The sequence below is a fragment of the Scatophagus argus genome, chromosome 3 (assembly GCF_020382885.2).
Source record: "Scatophagus argus isolate fScaArg1 chromosome 3, fScaArg1.pri, whole genome shotgun sequence".
NCBI classification, from domain to species: domain Eukaryota; kingdom Metazoa; phylum Chordata; class Actinopteri; family Scatophagidae; genus Scatophagus; species Scatophagus argus.
The window spans coordinates 11,748,056-11,765,669 of NC_058495.1; the positions used below are offsets into that span (position 1 = coordinate 11,748,056).

At 40.8% G+C, this 17,614-nt stretch overlaps 1 protein-coding gene across 6 annotated transcripts in view; it reads right to left on the minus strand.

The window, feature by feature from the left end:
- Nucleotides 1–17,614, minus strand: part of LOC124056268 (SLIT-ROBO Rho GTPase-activating protein 3-like) — a 31,798-nt gene that overhangs the window by 2,809 nt on the left and 11,375 nt on the right. Inside the window, exons 3-22 of one of the 6 annotated variants that reach the window (XM_046383517.1) lie at nt 17,325–17,487; nt 15,737–15,799; nt 12,596–12,787; nt 12,175–12,303; nt 11,834–12,055; nt 11,602–11,703; nt 9,821–10,018; nt 9,641–9,725; nt 8,441–8,468; nt 7,293–7,395; nt 6,135–6,209; nt 5,779–5,839; nt 4,584–4,661; nt 4,108–4,242; nt 3,900–4,005; nt 3,600–3,827; nt 2,425–2,498; nt 2,129–2,309; nt 1,205–1,351; nt 408–723 (exon numbers count right to left, since the gene is read on the minus strand). In XM_046383517.1, the coding sequence (XP_046239473.1) occupies nt 408–723; nt 1,205–1,351; nt 2,129–2,309; nt 2,425–2,498; nt 3,600–3,827; nt 3,900–4,005; nt 4,108–4,242; nt 4,584–4,661; nt 5,779–5,839; nt 6,135–6,209; nt 7,293–7,395; nt 8,441–8,468; nt 9,641–9,725; nt 9,821–10,018; nt 11,602–11,703; nt 11,834–12,055; nt 12,175–12,303; nt 12,596–12,787; nt 15,737–15,799; nt 17,325–17,487 (2,686 nt within the window). Of the gene's footprint in view, nt 1–407; nt 724–1,204; nt 1,352–2,128; nt 2,310–2,424; nt 2,499–3,599; nt 3,828–3,899; nt 4,006–4,107; nt 4,243–4,583; nt 4,662–5,778; nt 5,840–6,134; nt 6,210–7,292; nt 7,396–8,440; nt 8,469–9,640; nt 9,726–9,820; nt 10,019–11,601; nt 11,704–11,833; nt 12,056–12,174; nt 12,304–12,595; nt 12,788–15,736; nt 15,800–17,324; nt 17,488–17,614 lie in introns of those variants that run through there. The other 5 variants (XM_046383519.1, XM_046383518.1, XM_046383520.1 and 2 more) reach the window with 5 other exon arrangements.

Consider the following 17,614-nt stretch of genomic DNA (forward strand, 5'->3'; position numbering starts at 1 on the left):
GAGGCAAACTGCAAAGTACACTGGATCTGAAACTCCTACATAAATGCTTCAAATTCATGCTCATGTTTAGGAGCAGCAGCAAGTCATTAGCACACTTGCCCCTCAGTCTAGAGACATGGGTACTGAATGGTGACTAAGGACTGAGGAAGACCGGGTACAACAAACATTGAGAATTAAACATGACTCAAAAATTATATATTAATTAAGGTGGTAAAAGACAGCACTCTTTTTGGTGAAGATGTATATACAATATTGATCTACAGAAGCATAAAGTCTAATTCAACAAAAATGTGAAGATTCCCATGAGGTTAGTATATCAACAATACAGAATTTCTATTTTTTGATGGATTTTGATTTTTGAAGTGTCTGAATCAATGGAGCTTCTATGTACTTGTTTCAACACTCACCTCAGCGAGTGCTTCAGCCTCAAGGGCTTTGTGATCTCCTAAACTAGCATGCCGAGTGGTGCTGGGTGAAGATCGTTGAGCATGGCTGTCAACAAAGGCCTTTCTGTCTGGGTGGTTGATGCAGCCAGCACTGCCAAAAGTGGTGAGACGCCGTTTCTCTGGACTGTCAGTGGGGCCCCTGCTAACAGCGACTTTGTGTGGGCTGCACGGCCGAGGCATGACCCTGGGGGGCTGGTCTGCAGCTCGGCTGGGGCTGTGACTGTCAGCGCCGTTCCTGTGGCGTGAAACTGCAGCTCCATCTGATCGCACCCTCACCCTAAGAAAAAACACAGTTTGATACTTTATCACTTTAAATTTCGTAACTCTAAACACTTGCATGGAAATTGCAAAGATTAGAATTAAGAATTATGAATCACTTTATTGGCAGTATATATATTTTTACTGCGTTTGACCCATCCTTAGCTGGACACACATGCAACACCCAGAAAATGACATGCAGTGAAACACCAACACTCAAGGGCATTTCGGCCAGCTAATGGAGGAGGTGGAGCATTTTTTCGCATTAATCACTCCACCACACCCAAATTTTTCCTGCCTGCCTGGTTTGGGAATTGAACCATCGACCCTCTGATCACAAGCCGCTTCTCCAACCTCTGGGCCATGGCTGCCCCCAGAGCCCAGAGCATAAAAAAGTTATTCAATCATGACTGCACCATGTACTGTATGCAGTGTATGTACTGCTTGTGTGCTAGTGCCCTCTAACTAGCTATGGCATATATCCCATGGAGCAGCCCCACCTTCCCAGCGCTGCTCCAAAGCGGTGCTCGGGTGTGTGTTCGCAAGGAGACTGACGGTCGTTTCTGGATGAAGCTCTTTCTTCGTGGTGTGGTCCACTACTGGCTGCGCTATCAGTCCTCTGAATGCTATCTGAGAACGCATCATCCCTGGTACAGACAGACAGAAGACACTGATCTTCATTAATGGCTTCTGTCCTCAGAAAATGTTAATATTGTCTTTTACTTTGAGAGATCGAACTTTGTAAAAGGTTTAATCTCTTGAACCGTATGTAAAAATCCTTAATAATTACATTCTTGCCTCAAAAAACAACACAAAAATCAAACATGACATCAGCATATTGAACCTTATTAGTTTTTGAGATGAAAAAGATCACTTGTCCTGGAAGTGGAGTGGCCACTGCTCATAGTGCATACATCACTACTCTTCTTAATTTGGCTTTAATTTTGTTATCTGCCCTGTGCAGGAGTGGAAGCAGAAACTAAATGGACGACCCATGTGCTTGCCCAGTTCAGAAAAAATTCTCCTTTTAATTGCTCTACAGCTAATTTTTGACTGGAGGCCACTTGTTTTGTTTTCTTTGCAACTAGTTTTGTTGAAAAACCAAAAAAACAAAAACACAGTCAAGAAAATATGAGCATTTTATTCACACTGATCCATACAAAGTTTTATAAGGCCAAGCTTTTTGAAAACACACCTTACGAGGGAGGCAAGAACAGAAACATGCATCTTGAATAAACAGCAACATAAATAAGGAGCAAGCCCAGAGTAGTTGTTGTCCTGCAGCAAAGCCAAGGTACTGACCTCTTTGACTGGATCATTTCTCTGATGCCGTTTATTGCTAAAATACAGTTTGTTTGATATAACTAAAATCTTATCACGGTTATCTTTTTGTGGGCTTCACAGACCAAATGTGTCTTACTCACATGTCTTGTACGACAATATACTGATGTGGGATCAGACCATCCACACCATTATGTCGGCCCTCCCACCAGTCCTGAGAGGCTCGCAGGTAGAGTAACAGAGAGGCTCCCTTCTTGAAGGAAAGTTCTCTAGGACTTCGGCCCACGTAGTCAAACTTGGCTATGGCCTCGATCTGCTCCAGCTCTGTAACACAACAAGTACCAAATACAATACAAAGAAATGCAACAGAATCCAATTTGAGACTTCTGATTGTTTCAGCTCTCATAAACACAGCTGCAGTCTGTGCTTAGTGACTTACCTTCATCACTAGTGTTGGGTCCAGTACCATTGTCTACCTCGTCGAGAGCTCCTGGCTCACTGTGGGGGCTTTCACTGCATGGACGAATATGGAGTCAGTCAGGAACACTAAAGGGCGGCCAGTTCCCGAGTCCCCAAACCCAGTAAAATTTCTGACTCGGTATGATTTAAGTTTTGTTTAGTTAGCTGTTGACACATACTTTTCACCCCTATTTTTTTTTTAAATCTTCAAAACTAACATAAAAACTTAATATAGAAAATGTAAACAAACCCCGATGAAAATGAAAACGTGAGACATCGGCAAATGTTTTTCTACACAACTGGATTCTGCAACAAAATAATAAATGGGTTCACTTGCAAAAACGGATATCTCTGTTTTATATATCCAGAGAACAGCAATCAAACTGGTGTTGGTTTATTCTTCTACAACTATAGCGCAAGAAATCTGTTTGTCTCTGTCTGTCTGTCTGTCTGTCTGACTGTCTCACTGTATGTCCTCCAAATATTCTGAGAACCACTGAACCGATCTACTTCCCTACTGTATTGCTGGAGACCCACAGACACAACATTTTCACTATTAATGAATTTTGGATGACTAAGCAAACAGCGCAAACAGCCCAACTCACTGAGTGCAACACAGAGAGAAAAGATGGTTGATCATGAAGAAGGGAGTCCAGGCAACTGGCCCATTCCAAACAGGCACATTTTGAATGGGCACTGCACTAATTTTAAGAATAGAGTTTATCAGTTTTTTTTTTGCAAATAAACTCTTCAAATGCACAATAGAGTATATCTTAATATAGTTAATGGTACACTCAAACAAAAACAATTAAAATAAAATACTCCCCACAGCTGACAATTTGGGTTTCTGGCCACAAAATCATGTCCACAGCGCAGCATTTTTTATCTGACTAAGCCGTGGTTAAAATATCATATCATCTGTTATAGTCGGTACTCAGTTTTTCACTCTGACTACAAGCATACATAACCAGAAGACATCTGAATGTTGAGGATACTGTCACATGTACAGAGTTACGTATATTGTTTGAGTTAAAGTAGAAAATGTTTTTCCTGTTGAGTTGTTAACAACTGAGACAAGGGGCTGGTAAATGCTTGAACATAAACAGAGCTTTGATTAACCATTTAACATGTTGGACACATTTGTTTTGCACTTACCAGTACTCTTCCCCACCAGCCATACACTTTTCATACACGGGCCCCTCCAACTCACGCTGGGTCGGGAAGATGGCCTCATGGTGGATGATAATGGTCTTAATGACCTCATTAACATGCGCCTGGCAGGACACAGGGTCCTGGTCATCTGGTATCGGCATTAATGTGGGACCAAAGCAAATAGCCAGGTTGTAAGGGTCCATCATGTTCTCGTCACTGTACTGAGAAAGACTGAAAGGACAGAAGCAATTAGCCTCACTTTATACGTGTGGAGCAAGGGATATTTGCTGTGATGTAACTTACTGATTCAGAAATGCGAACAGGTATCTCATGACGATGATCACAGGCCGCTGAAGAGTCACAATTATCTGCTGAAGGTGATGAGCTCTTTCTGCACCTGAGTCAAGCTCTGAAATAAAAGAAATACACAAAGAAAGAGTGAGAAAATCTAGAAAGTTACACTAAATAAAAACCAGACATTTTTCAGGTGTTTTCCTGGAAAGTGACTCACTGGTTGTGGATATAAGGTCAAGGAAACGCTCCTTAGGGAACAGCGGATTTTCCAGCCCCCTGAAGTAGAGCTTAAGAACGCCTGCCACAGAGTTAATGTCATGATCGGTCTGATCGTCCACCAACGGATCCTCTCCTACAGACGTAGCATACATTAGATCCACCCAGTAATCATTCACGACTGTGAGCGTTCATGTAACACAGCACTGATACAATCTTTAAAGTGTTTTTCAAGTTGTGAAGTTAATATAAACATTGAGAGTGCAGTTATGTTTCCTCATTTATTATTACCCTAAGATGCTGATCTTATGTATTATGCATCTAAAAGGGTTTACACGTCCATTACAGGGTTACATGTGACACATGGGCTCTTTATTTGCACTTTAGAGGCCTGTGGGAGAGACTGTGGCTTTTGAGGTGGACAAAACGCAATTTAAAATCAATCAGGAGAAGATGGCCAAGCGCACTGGGACTAACCTCTTTCAAATGCATTCTTAATATCGTTGACTTCGACCTGGGAGCCTGGGACTCGAAATATACCTTGCTGCTGAAGACCTGTGGACATAAAAAGCCATTAGTGTTAAGATGGAGATAAAACGTTTTGGTACAAATGTGCTTTCATTGAGTTTCTTTGCACATTTACAGTACAAGAATAGTAACCAGTTCTCACAGTAGGTGCAGCCCTAAAAGCCAGAAGATTAAAGCAGACAAACAAACGCATTTCAAAAAACAAAAAAAAACAAAAAAATACAACAATAAATGTGATAACAAGAGCAGCTCAAAACCCAGTACATGGCTGGACTCTGTATGGTCAGTTAATGAAAATGTAGCGAGAATAGATTCAGGAATAATAAGAATCAAGTGAAACTCATTAACTGAATCAACCCCCCCAATAAACACTAATAAAGTATAAGTAAATAGAAGTTGAACTGCGTTTTTGATTGTTTTGCTCCTCCAATGTGCAATAGAAAAGTGTCGGTGCCAATTTATTTTGAAAGTGCAACGACCAATGGGGAAACACCAACACTAGGCTGGCTGGACCAATAGGGTACCTTCATCAATCAGCCACTCAGCGATTCAGTCAGTCAGTCATGCACAGTCGACCGTTGGGCTAAAAGCAAAACTAAAAAATGACGGTGGTTTTTCAAACATTATAGAAAGACAGAGTCATGGTGTTGTGCCAACCTTTCATCCCAACAGTGACACAAGAGGCACTCACTGCTAACTTTGTTCAATCACCTGTGTGGCTGAACAAAGTTGCATCAGCTGCAGCTTTTGTGTTTGTAAAAATCAGCTTGGTGCAATGTTTAGCACTGGAAACTCCACCCCAGCAATTCCCGGGCCTTTAAAAATGACTGTCCCAGGGGTACAGACATGTTTGGGGCCAGGAATTGTCATAGATGTAATCATTTAGTTCCTGTACCTCCAGTTCCAGGAAAAGCTCTAGTGGTGGAAAAGGGCTATTTGAATACTAAAGATTTTTCATTATGGGGCATTCCTATCAAAATGTGTTAGACAGAATGCTCTGTTTAATACATTTTTCAGTGACTGCTCAAGTCAATTATTTTCAAAAACAAAACTATTAGCCTAAGTAAAAGAAGAAGAGACAGGGTATGTCTGTGTGCACAGTCAATTTGTGGAAAGACACCCTATGAACATAGCAGGAACCTACCATACAGATTGATGTATCGAACACAGCTCTCAACCACCACTGGTATGGGCTGTCCTGAGTCCTGCCAGACAGAATAAAATGATCATTATTGGAAGCACACAAGCCAAAAGTAAAGGAAAACAAGTAGTCATGCCAGAAGGGTGTTATCATCAGAAGAATTAACGTCAGAATTAATGAGTTGAGAGAACATTGTTAATCATTTAATGAGTTTTTAACTGACTGATGTTAAGTGCATATAACAAAAATCAGTAGAATTAAATCATGCTTGTATTTGCACCATCATATATTACTGTGACTACAGTATTTTCCCAGCAATGCCAACAGGAACAGAGGCACAGAAATGTTGGTTAGCATACTGAACACAATGAGATGATCCCCGCCCTGCTGTAAGACAGAGTACCTGACTCCTGGCACGGACATTCCGTCTTCCCCTGGGCAGAGAGCAGTAAGGCACGTAGACAGAGGAAGAGAGGCAACAACAACCACAACAGGTTAGTCAGAGAGACAGGTTGTACGGAGAGAGAGAGGGAGAGAGAGAGAGAGAGAGAGAGAGAGAGAGAGAGAGAGAGAGAGAGAGAGGAGGAGGACTGGCCTGAGAGAATAGCCAAAGCATCAGTGCCTTGTTGGGTGTGAGACATGAGGACATGGCTCGGCAGGGGGAGTGCATGTGAGGGAGGCTGGTACCCAAGAGTGTGAGGGTGGACGCTGCAAACGGTGAAGCATTTTTTTTTTTTTTTTTTTTCAGCCAGGAAGGATTTGTTTGACATAAGACTAACGGCTGATTTCTAAGCTGCAACCTACTCATAATTTTCATTATTCATTAATCTTCTCATAATTTTCTGGATTAATTGACTGAATCATTTGTTCTGTTCAATTTCAGAACATAATGACAAATCTCCGTCACAATCTCTTAAAGCCCCAGGTGTCATTAAAATACCTGTTTTTTTAAATGTATTTATTTATTTATTTACAACCAACCCTCTAGAAGCTAAAAATATTCAGCACATTATTATAAGTTACAAACTGGAAAACACAGGAACACATTTGTATTTGCTCAAGAAATAATGTTTTTATCAGCCAGTCGAATGATCATTTTAGCTTTACTGAGTCCTCTGTCTGTCTGTCCCTGTTTGATTGAGTATTAGAGTGGATGTGTCCATGTGTTTATTTGCATAGCCTGGCTGGTATGTGGCCAACTGACATTCATTTATTCAGTCTAATTAATTCAGTGTCTTGGGGCTGCTGCTCACAAGAGAAAGAATATTAAGAGATAACCCTGCACCAACGTCGTGCGTTTGACATCAAATCAATCACATCAGCTGATTGGTTTTCACCTCATCCTGTCTTTCCTGAATTGCATGACTGTGAAGACAAGGCAATGAGCAAGAGGAAAGTCAGTGCATGAGTTAGCCAACACTTGGGTAAAAGAGTGGGCAAAGGCAAGAGAACCCCCAAGGACTGCTAGCGAGACAGCTGAGCTCATGGAGAGACAAAGAGCACAGATGGGCTAATACCTGAATGAAGGCCTCCATATTGCCGTTAAACAGCTTATGGTTAAAAATGGAGCGAGGTCTAGACTTCCGCATTCTCTGGGGTTTAGGGGGAAGAGTGGGGGGCCTGGGGAGATGGTGGGGGTTTGTATGATTGGTACATGTTAAATATGAATAACGTAATTGGTATGACTATACATCAAAATACATTTCGACTTGTTTTTGACTTTTGACATTTTTTCTAAAATGCACATTTCCATGTCTTAACCACAGTAATTTGCACCTCATTTGCAGCATAATTTGGGACAATAACAACTGCAGAGAGTTAAATGAGAGCGATACCACCCTCACATCTTTACAGCAAATATAAAGCTACAACCAACAATCGATTAGTTTAGTTTAACACAAAGACCGAAAACGTGACGATACAGCTAGCCCGGCTCTCTCTGAAGTTTTAGCGTATTTATTTCATCTGCAAATAAGGTGAAAAAAATGACATGTTGTGCATTTACTAGCTATTCAAGGTTAGCAGTTTCGTGTTTCCCACTGCTTCTGTGCTTAATCCTAGGTTAAGCTTAACATTTGCTAACAGTAGCTTCATTTTTAGCAAAAAATAATCACAACACAACAACACTTTTAATGTGACTCTTTGCAAGAAAGCAAATAAGCATAGGCCTATGTCCAACTGTCAGTCTATCTCTTTAAAATGACAGAGAAAACTTGGAAGAAACAGCAAAATGTAACAGGTCAGTGACAATGATTATTGGGAATCGTAAGGACAAATTCAATGAAGATTTAACTCAATTTAATGAAATGTGTCACAGATATCAGATAAAAAGTCACTTGTATTCAATTAATCATGAGGCTACCTTGTCAATATTTGTTCAGTTTCAGCTCACTAAGTTGTTTATACACAGATCAGGGTGCAGGGCATTATCCATCTCACCGGGATTTCATTTGTAGTCTTAACATATCTTAATAGATAGAGACTGAGAAAAACAACTCTCAGCACCACCTTCTTTAATTAGGACTGAACTCTTTGTTCAATAAGTAAGAGTGAAGTTGAGATTATTCACACATTGTGAACTCATTCCTGCCACATCCAGGGACACAGGAAGGATTTTACAGATCATCGCCTACTTTATCCACCCTTTTGTCACTGGACATCTTACCTTGTTGTTCCATATTCAGCCCTCTCCCCTAAAAAGAAAAAAACAGCAGAGAAAGAGACTAAATTAGTATACGCTAGTTTTATAATCACAGAAGTTAGCTGTACGGTTGAGTGCTGGCCGACTATACAAGGCTGGCAGATGGAGACGGAAAGGGGTGTTATGAGAAAACGGGCATCTATTCAGCCAGGCTCAATGGGTTGGGTGCCATTGGCTGTGTCTGACTCACCGCCAGGCAGTGGTCATTCAGCGGTCGCCCTAGAAACGGCACAAGAGCCCCAGAAGGGGATGGCCCGTCTACTCGCTCTGCAAAGTAGAATATGTATCCAGGGCCAGCAAGAGCGGGAGGTTGTGGGGACTGATTTGTACAGTGCAATGATTTCATGATATGTGGACCATGTTCGCGCGCACACACACACACACACACACACACATCTCACTGTATGCAAACAAATTAAGGCCTCACTTTGATCAGTCAATCAGAAATGTTTGTTCAGAGATCACATCATGCATGAAGCTGCTTCCAGCACTATCCTACTTTATAGTATAATAATCCCAACCCTAAAGCAGTCGTTTGTTTGTCTAAGTCTAACACATATTAAATTATGATAAATGTATGATCAAACTAAGGCCTTCAAGTGCACCACAAGCAGTCCAGGCTGTGCTGTCTTTTCTAGCCTGTGACCCTCTTCTGGGTCCAAAAACAAGAGAGAGAAAAAAGAGCTCAAAATTGAGTTTAGAGTCTCCAACCTTCACGCTGTGCATAATGTTTTTCATAATACATTTTTGCGGCAAAAGGTTCTGTGTGCATTGGTAGGTGCAGCTTGAGCACACAATAGTTCTCTTCATCTTTGTTGTCTAAAATCAAAGCCTTTTTGTGAAAATGATCAAACTGCACAATGTACACTCTTGTATGTACTTGAAACCTGAATTCTTTTGTAACTGTTTTTGCACACTTTTTGCTTTTTGCACTCTTCTTCTGTTCTTGTGAGCTGCCACAACAAGTGAATTTCCCCACTGCGGGATCAATAAAGTTCATCTTATCTTATCTTAAACATAACCAGAAACGTCTGAAAAACTTTGTAATGACACAAAGACCAATATATAACCAGAACCCCTTAATGCTGAACTTTATGTAAAAGACAGACCACCAGCTACTGCCATCACTTCCCTCTCCGCTACTGTTTAACACAAAAGTCTTACCTTCACCCAGCGTCTGCTTCAGAAGGTCATGCTTGGCCTGCAGTTTGACAATGAGATTGCTGCCATTCAAATACTCCTTGTATTTCTGCAAATGAAACAGATACCAAGACAAACAGTGTCAGTATTGTATCTAGTTATGAAGCATGAGGCCATGTTGCTTCCATTTGTCTGAGAACTCACAGTGAAGTAGAAGCCCTCGGTCTCCTGCTGATTGGCTCGTCTCTTAGTGATGTTTGCCTTGCTCATATAGGAGTCAGAGGAAGCTGATTTGACCGACTCTGTGGACTGGCTGTGCTGGAATGCCTCTGACACATCAAAGTCCTCCACTGTGAGCATGTCCTGAAGGGTCTGCATGGTAGCATCAAGAGTCTTCCTCACCTGTCGCACGCAACAGATGAACGCAAGTGACTGACTTAAAACAAATTACAATGTATTTGGTAAATATAATATGAAGTACATGTGAAATTAATCATGTGAACTGCATACACAAAACAACAAAGGACTTCATAATCACACCGATGTGCATATTTTCAAATATATATTTTCAGTATTTCAAGCTGTATTGTGGAAATGAGCCAGCACGGCTATACCTCTGCAGGCCATTTCACAGCGCTTTGACTGACACACCATAAACAACAGAGTAATTAGCTTCCTTGCATGAGGCATCATGACATGAAAGATTAACTATGTCCTATCCGTGTGAGGCAGACAGGAAGGCAGGGTGCATTTCCATATTAATAACAGACAGGCTCTGACACATATACCCAGCCTGGTGACATTTAAACAGGTCTGTGTGAGTCATAGTGGCCTCAGTGACTTGACATGCTGTGGTGGCCCCCAGAGGAGGTAGGAGACGACCCCATCGGTCAGTGTCAGATTTAAGATGAACATAAATGCAGAGTGACAGTCTGAAAGACTGGTTGTTTTTGTTACATGTTAGTGTAACATTAGTGGGGGTGTTGGCTGCCAAACCCGGTTTACAATAGTAAAAGTCAAAGGAGGTATTAAAACACATGTGCTAAAGCAAACAGCCCTTTGATGAGAGATAAACTGCAGAAGCTGTAACTCTGGCACTTAGAGGGTCCTGATAGAATCACAACATTTCAAATTAAGCCTTCTTATGTTTCATCTTTCCTCAAGAAGCAGTTGAACAGTTTGGGAAATGTGCTTATCCTCTTCTTTGCTGAGAGATGCATGAGAAAATGTAGCCTGTTAGCTTAGCATGAATACTGAAAACAGCCAGCCTGGCTCTGTTACATCACATAACTGCCCGTGAAATTTTCATTTTGACACTGCATGATTATACGAACAATACAAGCTGTAGAGGTGTTGTTAGGGAGATTGTGACAGACAGAGCCAGGCTGTCCAGTCTTTCTGCTAAGCTAAGTTAACTGGATACTGGTTATAGATTGATGATATTGATCATCTAAAACAAAAAAGAAAAACAACAAAACACTTGTTAAACCGTTCCAACTCATTACATTTTGGATCAGCTCAAATCTCTTTGTGAAAGACCTTAATGTCTGTTAACACTGTGTCCTGTTACAGACCATCCTTCTTACAGAGCAGCAGATATCTTTAAGACATGTTCCTGTTCTGTAGTCACACTTGACTGATTGAACGATAAGACATCAATTTCCTGCTACAGCGTTGTGCAATGGCTTCTGCATTTTAAAATTTCACTATGTGAGTGTTATCGTGTTACACTAGAGCATATCGCGCCTTATGTTTTTATGTTTCTCAACAACATTCCAGATACGATCACTGGACCTACGCGGTTTCCTGGAGAACACCCTGAATTTAGTGTATATGCATGATTATTCACAAACGATGATATAATGACTCAACAATGAATAGATTTAACGGTTTAATATTTTATGAAATGGTGAGCTTGCTTCATTTTGAGATGAAGCCCTGACACTTACTACCTGCAACAATTTGACACTCATGCACACTCTCACCTCTTCATTTTCTATCTTTAGCGTGGCCAAACGAGACTGCAGCTGGTGGTGGCGCATCAGGAGCTCTGTCTGAACGGGCTGCTGTGCGCTCACCTGACACACCTGGGATTGAGAAAGAAAGGGACCTTCACCAGGAAAATTTAACATACACAATAGCAAATGCAATGAGATGCACTTGGTACAAAAAATTACACACAAGCAACTCTTACAGCCTTATTCTCCAGAGGCTCACCTCATCCCCCATGTGGGGCTGATAGTCAAAGCACGCTGGAGGACAGAAGATCTGGCTGTGCGTGTCCATAAACCTCAGCTTGTCTCCTCTGATGTCCATGGCATCTACTGCGCCCTCCAGCAAGTCAAGACCTTCATGGCGAGAGGTCTCAAGGCTATACTCTGCAGACAGGTAGGTTCTCAAGGTGCGCGCCAAGCTTGCATGGTAACCTAAGTCACAACACTGAGAACAGAAATTAAAACATATAGTAATTCTAAACAAAAAACTTGCAAAAGAATCACTGAGGCTAAAACCTAATTCTTTCAATTATAGTATTATTCGCTCTGACAGTAATGACTCACATCTATCATGTCTGAGATGTCATGGATGTAGTATTTGGCCACCAAGGCATTGGTAGCAGCCAGATTGAGAAGATAATCATTCCGGGCTTTTGTGCACTTCAGCTTGTTTTCAAAGTACTTGGCTTGTCTCTAGAGAGAAAGGAGAAGAGAGAGTCCCATCAATGCAGGATGTAAAATGGATTCCTAATGTACTCAAAGAATGCATTACTACATCAGTCTAACTTTGTAATACCACTGTCCTTGGAGCTTTAACTACATTTTCCAGTGTCATTTGTGCACAAAGCAGCTTTCAAGAACAATTTAAGAAGATCATTACGAATGCATTTCCAGATTATTTGTTCTTGAGCATAGATACAATGCCTATAATACAGTTCTATATATATTTATCATATCATATATAAACCAGTCAGCCCAAAAAGACCTTTTCTTTCATTTTCTCCATCTTCTTGACGGAACTCCGTCGCTGTGGACGTTCATCATGACCATACCGCAGAAGACTGGAACTAATGTCATTGGCCTTGCCAATGTGCTTCTCTTCCTGTTTCTCTGCCTCCTTTAGCTTGCTCTCAGCGCTGAGACTCTCAGTATGGTACATGTGGTACGTCTTCATCACCTGTAACAACACGTCAGACTCTGCTCAGTGCTGAGAGCACCATAGTCAGACTGCTTGTTAAAAGGGAAATGTGAATTTGAAGCAGAATAGAAGATGTTTGCACATGTCAACATATTACATTAATATCTGTCACATCTAACTTTAACGTATGTGAGATATCTAAGAAAACTCTTACTGGCAAAAATTATATATATATATAAAAATAAATATATATATATATATATATATAAAATTATATATATATATAAAATTATATATAAATTATATGTAATTATTAAAAGTAAATCTAAAAGAACACAAGATGTAATGGTAGTGGCTATTCCGTAGGTGGCCAAATGTGCCCAAAAGAGCAAGGTATTTGCCACTTGTGCACATATAAATACACAAATTAAGGAAAACCTTTGGAGTAAATCCAAACTTCCTTCTGTTTGATTGACACAAAGGCAATGTAAAACACATCTGTGACAGCCTTAGCTTAAAGTAGTCATACAGTACATGTTCAGGCTCCCTGAGAATCTTCTATGTCTTGTTGAAGACTTATTTTTGGTAATAATTTTAAAGCTGAGATTTACAACACTTTCAATTTAGTTTACATGTAACAAAATGTGCAGGTAATCATTGTTATAATGACATAATCATGATATGGTTAACCAAAAAACTATAAATGTTACCCAGATCCAAGTGTATGTAATATATGAACTCATGTAACCCTGGAATATATTTATTTTCATCAGACTTGTTAACATTAGGGAGTGTAGCTTACTCATTGTGCTCCTGGGAGCTTTGATTGACATAACATTTCCTTTCATTTCGTGTTGTGCTTGTTGTATCTCTGATCGGCTGACATTTTTGCATTTGTTTGTCTTCACCACTGCAACGTAATCAGGTTAAAAAAAAAAAAATCCCAGCCATGTGTTGTAAAACAAGTGCGGTACATTTTATTAACAACCAGGTTTCATCACGGCTCCAAATAAAATCTACACTCCCACCATTCAGCTTGCTTTGGAGGAATTTGTGGTGCGATATGTAAATGTTTAACTAGTAACCCTGAATCAATGGTGCAATTAAACAGCATCTGCTCCTCCATCACTCGCTCTCAAGTTCTGGTTTCCTAGCAACCCCGTCTGAAACCAACTTGCAAAGGACAGTGAGATCGATCAGCAGGGGAGGAAGGAGGTTACAAAGTGACAGTGAGCAACCTTCCCTGCAACCCACGAAACAAGAAACTACTTGACTTCCACAAAAAGGAAACAGCAGATCAATAGCAGAGAAAAGCAGGCTGACAAAGACAAATCCATACTTAATTTTAGATATAACTTGTAGCCAATAATATAAATACATGAGATGTGAAAATATACAAGTTTCACTAAAGCAGCATAAATTTACTAGGAATACTGCATTTCCTTATGCTGTGTGTGTAAGCTGCAGACAGGCATTTAATAATGCATGAATAAGACAGAGGAAAAATCAATATCAGTTAAGCAGTAAAGTGCTGTATAATGTTACATGTGAGAATTTTTCTCATGTGGTTCATATCATGCAAGTGTTTGTGATTCGCTGCACATTCACTCATCCAAAACATCCTTTCAAAATGAGCGTGAGTGGCCATCAGTAATAACTGAAACTGCACTGCAACAGTTGGACAGTTTTTCTCAATATTATGTTTTGTCCACGTCTTATCTCTCTCTCACAGTAAACATTCACAAACCATGTTACAGAATCCCTTTTGCAGCAGATTGCTAAATTCTGCAAACTATCATAGCAACAATGAGCAGCTTTCTGTCTGCCTTCACTCCCTGCTTTTTTTTAAGGGAATCAAAACCAGAAATTCAAATATTTCACTTGAAAGCACAGCTTTACTTCTGTGCAATTATGGTTCGGGGTCATAATCAATATTACAGCACCGTGATAAATGTATGTTAAATAAAGGTCTGAACTCTCCCCAAAGTTTTTTTAATTATCATTGACTGATTCAAGTTGTAATGCGGATGATTTAGTGTGCAGCAAGTAGCCAAGGGTGGAGTTTCACACACCAGTGAAATGAAAGGCACTGTATAGAGTGTAAGTGTGTTTGAAACATGTATGATTTCTTTCTACCTAGCAGGAATTCAAATTCTATACGGTGTAACCAAAGCAGGTCAGAACAGTAGGATCAGTGCGATTGAAGCTACTGACATGCATGTTGGATATTTAGTTTCAAAACCTGCAATTTGCTCATTTGCCTGCAGAATCTTCCTCAGTTTTACACATCTCTTGCCACATGTTTTGAGTCATATTTCCTTCGCAGATTAACCACTGAAGCACTCTGGAGTGTCCCACATTCGGCAGATGATATCACCGCACCGGTTCATTTTCATCAGCGAAATGAAAAGGCCTCAGACACAGTTGCTTTCTATTTCTGTATGTCACTGTATGTTTCTCTATACTTAATGTCATGTCCGCTTGATCCCACGTGGGATGTTCACATGTTATTTATGTACAGTACGACATATAAGAGTAGCCAGAGTGCCAACTGTTACCAACACACAAACAGATGTGTGTGACTACATGTAACATTAGCTGAAAGTATTACAGCAGCAGCCCACTGAGCGCACAGTGCACCACTACAGCACAGACTGCTGAGTCCGCTTGAAGCATAGCCAGGGGCAAGAACGCTCTCCCCTTCAAACTGATCTACAAATTCACAGTGGGAAGAAGAATGCAAATTTTCTCCTTTCACAACCTCGGGAGTAGGAAGAAATGACCTGTTAGAAGGTGCTCTGCTGATAAGGCATATCAGCTGCGAGCAGTGTCAGGCCAGCTGCTTCACAGGTTGCAGGATCAGGTCTGAAAAAAGCTCCGAATTGACGAGTCAGAGGCAGCTGACATAGGGGGAAAGGCAAAACAGGCAGGCTGGTATAGATAGTGAAATGATCGACATGAAAGGGCAATGATATTTGTTCAACTCACTGTGTAGAGCTCATTGGTGACTTTCACTAACTCCTCATGCATCTGCACCCCGATGTCTTTGCTCTGTAAAAGAGAAAGAGAAAAGGTATCGTAATTGTTCAATAGGGGACGATATTGGTACATTTAAAGGACAAATGAAGGCAGGAACTGAAAGATTAAGGCACAAACAAATCGACTATTTCAGAGAATTGCCTTCCAACAAATGAAAAATTGAAAGCTGTCCGCTGGTTATATTTTGTATGTGAGAAATGTCAGCCTGCTGTCATTGCACTGCACCAGAAAAGATCTAACACAATACCCAGTGCACATGCAGACAAAAATAGAACAATGTAGTAACTGCAGAACATTTCCCAAGGAGCTGTGACACAATTTCAGCTCAGTTATAGAGGCTTAAGAGTTTATGATGAAATGGACATGCCCCCATGATGGGGCTTATAGCCCAGGAGGAGGAATTTGACCGCTGAAAAGTGACTCTGGAAATCCTGTTGAGAGCATATGGAGTGACGCTTGGCCCAATCAATCCTGTTTTGTTGCCACCTCTCAGGGGCCACTGTCAAAACAGCAGCCTCTGCATTTTCACATGTGACAAGAATTAAATTACAGCACATTCAGTACATTTAAACTTTGACTCCACAAATGCCAGAGTTGATTCGTTCCTTTCCCTGCATGTGTAATTCATTAGCAGTGAGACTGCACTGCAGCTGACCCTGAATGCTACGGCATAACAGGATTATTTTTTAGAGAACTTTGTAACAATTTGTCTTTGCTTTTGACTTCTTGCAGAGGGACACAGTTTTCCTGCATGGAGTTATCAGTCCTCCACTCTGTGCTGGCAACAAGCCACAACATTCTCATAAGGGTCCTCATCATGACAGTGTTGAGCCCTCTAGAGGGCATAAATTACTGCAGCCTCCTGCCACTGTCACACCTACTGATCTAAGATGAGTCCTATTTAATGTGGAATCTGCTGTGAAATGAGATGAGTAGGAGCATGAGTGACAGGAGTGATGAGGTGTAAAGACCATTGAAAAAAGGTTAGTGGTCTAAAATATGGGGGACGCCAAGCATGATTTTGATAATAACAGAGCACATGATGAATGGGGGAGGTTTAAAAGAGAAACAACTTTTCTCTCCAAACATTTTAATCTTTACTGTAAACACTTCATACTATCACAATAGCCTCTGTTTCTGAGAGGGCTAAAGTGGTGCAATTTGAAACAGATGAAACTTCAGAGATGTGTGGGAATAGTTGGCTGGGCATTAACCTAATGGCCATTATTTGAAAGTAGGCTATGAAGCAGCTGGGAGAGCCTTGAATGGGAAAAAATGCACCATAACTGAATTATTGACTAAACATCACTGGTCACAACAAGATAAGATGATGTAGAAAATTGAATCACATGATATTCTCTATGAGAACAGTAAGCCATGGAATATACTGTACGTCCTGATACTACATATTTTTCCATATTATTGTTGGTGTGGCGTCAAGCTCTCAGCTGTGGGCATCAGTCATGCAGTTTGAGCAGATAGGTTCTGTGACTGTGTGCGTTAGAAACGCCCTCATTTATTCAATTCCGATTCTGACCTTTTTGAAAAGTCTGATGACATCCTCGCCTACGTGTGCCAGGCGGACAATGACGTTGTTGTTGTAGATGTCACTGAGAGTGGCGTGGTCTCTGCTCTCCCGCCTGGTCTGCTCCAAGACCAAATACCAGCAATTCACAGTGGACATCAGATTCTGGTCTTTTCTGAAACAGCAAAGGACAGACAACATAAACTAATACAACTGCAACAGTCAGAGCGTACAGTACATTGAGAAACAAAATCAGATTTATTGTGTCCAGCACAAGTAAACAAAGCAGCCAAAGTTGTAAA